This window comes from Atta colombica, unplaced genomic scaffold (assembly GCF_001594045.1).
Source record: "Atta colombica isolate Treedump-2 unplaced genomic scaffold, Acol1.0 scaffold150, whole genome shotgun sequence".
NCBI classification, from domain to species: domain Eukaryota; kingdom Metazoa; phylum Arthropoda; class Insecta; order Hymenoptera; family Formicidae; genus Atta; species Atta colombica.
In genome coordinates, this window is record NW_017259240.1 from 824,098 (window position 1) to 826,360 (window position 2,263).

General features: G+C 32.8%; 1 protein-coding gene across 1 annotated transcript in view; it reads left to right on the forward strand.

Moving 5' to 3' along the window:
* Positions 1-1,805: 1,805 nt before the first annotated feature.
* LOC108685318 (LIM/homeobox protein Lhx9-like) overlaps positions 1,806-2,263 on the forward strand; it is an 8,711-nt gene continuing 8,253 nt past the window's right edge. Inside the window, exon 1 of the mRNA XM_018190047.1 lies at positions 1,806-2,131. Within this exon, the coding sequence (XP_018045536.1) occupies positions 1,806-2,131 (326 nt within the window). The remainder of the gene's footprint in view (positions 2,132-2,263) is intronic.

Here is a 2,263-nt window from a genome sequence, read left to right on the forward strand (position 1 = left end):
AAGTTTAATATGTATCAAGATTTTTAAAATTCTTTTTTCTAAGGATTGATAGAGTTGTTCGAAAAAAAAAGTAATTTATATTTTAAATTTATATTTTAGAGTTTTATATTTATTTTAATAACTTCTCAATTGCTTATTTATGTCTTTTGTATTGTATAAATCAAGATGTGATTCTAAAATTCATAAATATATTTAGCAGATATGTCAAATCATATTAGTTATCCTGGTCTGTGGATCTGAAGATTGAGGATTTATTAAATAAATAATAATATTATAGTTTTATCGTAGACGTAACTCTTTATGAGAGCAATCAATTAGACGAATCTCGAATTAGACTCTCATCTCAGTTTTATGTTATAGATTAAATGCAGAATAGAAGGTTGTAAATTATAGAATATAAAATGAGAAATAAAATCCGTTTTGAGAACTTACAATATTTTAATAATCTTATTGCGTTTTCGATTTAAGGAGGTTTATCGCCAACTTGAATTAGGATTAATGACCTCTGTTACGCGGCACGCTTTACGTCAAAGTTGTAATATCAATGGCCAATCATAGCTACTCTATTGAAGAATGGAATGACTGCGATAGGCTAGTTTCATAACATCGATGTTACTTCATTGTAAAGCGTGCTGTGTAAACATTGTATGCTCTGTTGGTAGAGCAAGTAACGTTAACCAATAGGAACATATAAAATAATTAATCCAATCCAGATCAATGCAAACCCTTTTAGACTAAAAATATTAATAATATTTTCTTATAAAAAGAAATTCAATGCTTAATGAATAGAGTGATAGTCAAGTGATAGTCAACCCTATTCTAACCTTCAAAACAAATTTCATAAAAATTACTCTTAATGTTTTACTTACCAATTGCAATTTTGTTTTTTAAAAATTAATTTTGTCACTCAGAAAAAAGATCTAAAGAGATAAAAAATAATTACATAAAATTTTATATTATATAGAGTTAATGTATAGTATATAGTTAATAAATAAACTATTTTATAATTTGTACAATAAATTCTAGATAATATAAAATTTATATAGTTGTTATTTTCATAGTTGCTACCACTATATCTTTTTTTTTACAACGAGCGTGTATGGAACAAAAAGTAATAATAATTTAAAGATAAGCAGTGTCTACAATGAGATTTTAGATATTAAAACTTTAGATTTTAGATAAAAAAAGATATAAAACTTAAACTTAAATCCTAAACCGTAAGAAATTGATCAATTATAGTCGATTACTTTCCTTACATTCGATTGCGATTGGCCAATTTTTTACGGCTTAGGGTTTGAAGCTTAAATTTTACGTCTTAAAATCTCATTGTAAATACTACTTTATGCGTATTTTGTGATAGCTTTGATAATTGAAGAGTTGACGTGTAAAGGGCTGTAAGTACGATGTATTATTCAGTCCTGCGTCAAGGTCGACGATTGCGGTTTCATGAAATTATGTGCAGTACAAACATGCAACAATATGCAGTACAACGGAGATAATTATTGTCATACTTTCACGAGTTGTACGAGCATTATTTGAAGAAATTTTTTGAGATTATTATTTCCAGAAAATTTACAAGCCAGTCAAAACAACAAGTCACAAAAATGAATTGAAAAGTGATTTTTAACAATTATTTTGGAATCATTTTGTCATCACATGACTTTTTCTTGGATAAACACAATAACTGATTGTAACTTTTTCTTTAGCACGCTTTATCCAAATAACGTTCGCAAACATTTATACAAAGACATGCGATAACTTGCAGAATGCAACGGCATGCGTCGTAGCGGCGCGCGTGAAGCGAGATGTTGAAGGAAGTCGGCTGCGGCAGCACCACACCCCCGCTGGGGGACGGGGGTGGCGGGACGAACGGTCGGCAGATCAGTGCGAACGAAGGGGGCGGCGGAGGCAGTGGGAGCGGCGGAGGCAGCGGTGGTGGCGGTATCGGCGAGGGTGCCCTCGGTTGCGGCGGCTGCGGAAGGGAGATCGCCGAGCGTTGGTACCTAAGGGCGGCTGATCGCGCATGGCATTGCGGCTGCCTGCGCTGCTGTCACTGCCGGGTCCCTCTGGCCGCCGAGCTCACCTGCTTTGCCAGGGATGGTAACATTTACTGCAAAGAGGATTATTACAGGTTAGTTGATGCATGATAAGTAATGATTTAAAGGAAAATCATCTTTTTAAGATAAGAGAGAAAACAATAATTAAGAGAAAGTCTAGTCTGTAAATATAAATAAATAAATATATTATATATATATATATATAT